The sequence below is a fragment of the Triticum dicoccoides genome, chromosome 3B (assembly GCF_002162155.2).
Source record: "Triticum dicoccoides isolate Atlit2015 ecotype Zavitan chromosome 3B, WEW_v2.0, whole genome shotgun sequence".
Classification (NCBI taxonomy): Eukaryota; Viridiplantae; Streptophyta; class Magnoliopsida; order Poales; family Poaceae; genus Triticum; species Triticum dicoccoides.
The window spans coordinates 227,967,346-227,969,359 of record NC_041385.1 but is presented as its reverse complement, the minus strand read 5'-3'; the positions used below and the strand labels follow the sequence as shown (position 1 = coordinate 227,969,359).

At 53.0% G+C, this 2,014-nt stretch overlaps 1 protein-coding gene across 1 annotated transcript; it reads right to left on the bottom strand.

The window, feature by feature from the left end:
* Positions 1 to 745: 745 nt before the first annotated feature.
* Positions 746 to 1,468, bottom strand: LOC119279490 (LOB domain-containing protein 7-like). Its single transcript, XM_037560711.1, has one exon. It carries the CDS (start codon positions 1,466 to 1,468, stop codon positions 746 to 748), a length of 723 nt encoding a protein of 240 aa, XP_037416608.1.
* Positions 1,469 to 2,014: the final 546 nt, after the last annotated feature.

The window sequence follows — 2,014 nt, the reverse complement described above, 5'->3', positions numbered from 1 at the left end:
TGTTTCCTCTGCTGTAAATAGTGTCTGGTTATCAATGAAAAGGTTCAGGCCGGCGTAAGCCCGCCGTAGCACCGTCAAAAAAACCAGTGCCTGAACTCGGAAGTTTAGATGATTTTACTATTGATTTCATCTGAGACATACATCACGGCAATGCCTCTCAAGTGATGCTTCCCTCAGGTTCAAAAAAAGGTGATGCTTCCCTAAAACAAAACCACGCATTAAAAAAAACACTCTCTGTTCATGTGTTTTTAATCCCTATGTACTTTCCCGAAATGGATAATAGTGAAAGAAACTGAAGTTCTACCAGGATGACCAGCTGCTTAAATCAACAAGCATGGCTTAGAACATTCTCTAAGATGCATGGGTCATCTTCTAGCTTCTAATTAAATGAAAAATCACCAGTTATACAAAGCTGGGGTTTTACACTGAACTTTCGACATCCTGCTCACTGCTCAGGCAGAAGAAAAGCACAAAAAAGATGAAGCAACAGCGAAACCTATTTTTTTTATTCCAGAAGCAATACTTGGTAGGGCTCGTTCCTAATTAGTACATGAATTTCGTAAGAAACAGTTGAATTTCAGCCTTCATCTTCTCCCATAGCCCACTGCTAGCTAGCCGTGCGCTGAGCGTCACACCTGCAGTTGCAAACACACAACGCATAGAAGAAGCCCATATATATATATATATCCACCATGCAATGCAAACCTACACCTCAACGGAAGAATTAATGAGAAGCGTCCTCATCTTACCTCGCGCTGCTCTTCTCTCTGGGCTCCGCCTGACCAGCTGCCCCGGGCCTCGGCGCGCCGGCGCCGTTCGCTCCGCCGGACGCGGCGTGGTGCCGGTCGCCCTGCGCGTACCCGGCCATCGTCGTTTGCGGCGCCGGAGCTGACACGTGAGGCCGCGCGGGCATCGGCCCGTTGCCATTGGCAGCACGGACGGCGCCGGCATTGCCGCTGTAGAAGCCGCCGGGCACGACCCCGGTGCTGGCGCCGTGCAGCACGCCGCCGGGGGGCCGGGCGCCGTTGTTGTAAGCCGAGACGAGCAATATCTGCTGCTGCTGCTGCTGCTGGTGCAACGTGGTGGCGCAGCACGCGCACTGGTCGGCCCGGCGCCTGAGCGCGGCGTTCTCGGCGCGCAGCACGGCGTTCTCGCGGCGGAGGCAGGAGACCTCGCGGTAGCACCCCTCGGAGGGGTCGCGCTCGCGCCACCGCGCCTCCCACGTCAGCGTCTCGGCGGCGCGGCGGCGCGCCGCCTCGGTGGCGTTGGCCTTGATGAGCTTGGTGAGGTTGGCCACCCCGAAGACGAGGTGCAGCGCGCGGAAGTCGTTCATCCTGTTGGCCGGGAAGTAGGCGGCCAGCTCGCAGTTGGGCTCGCACTTGCGACGCTGGTGCTTGCACACCGCGCACGCCCCGCCGCCGCCGCCCCCACCCCCGCCTCCGCCGTTGCCGTTCACGCCGCCGGTCATGTCGGTCCGGGCTACGCACAGTGCAGAGAGGAGAGAGATGCGTGTGTACGATTCTACGCGTATATATGCGCTCCCAAAGATAGTAAGGTGGAAGTAGGGTTTACGGTTTTGTAGGTTGCTCACAGGAAGATTTCACCGAACAAATAGATAGGCCCATGGAAACTTCTACTGATACATCGTACAAAAACATACACACATATAATCAGTACACGTAGTAGTTTCATTTCACAGACCATGCAATTATGTCACGTGACGCATGCATGGAGTGACGCATGCACCACGTGTCTTCAGTTTCTATGCAATACAAAAATGCATTTTTATTCAAGGAAACACTGCAAGATGAGACATGTGTGATCCACTAAACTAAGAAAATAAGAAAGCACTGATGTGTACATCTTGTACCTGAACAGAAATCCTTCCAGAATGCATCAGCAGAAAAGAACATGGCATCAGTTGTATGTCTTCTTCAGAAAAATGGAGAGGCCATCTTCAATTGTACAGCACAACATTATGATTAATCGCTTACAAATCCGGAGCTCACATATG

Excerpts from the sequence above, each read along its gene's own strand:
- LOC119279490 (XM_037560711.1), bottom strand. The coding sequence starts at position 1,468 with ATGACCGGCGGCGTGAACGGCAACGGCGGAGGCGGGGGTGGGGGCGGC.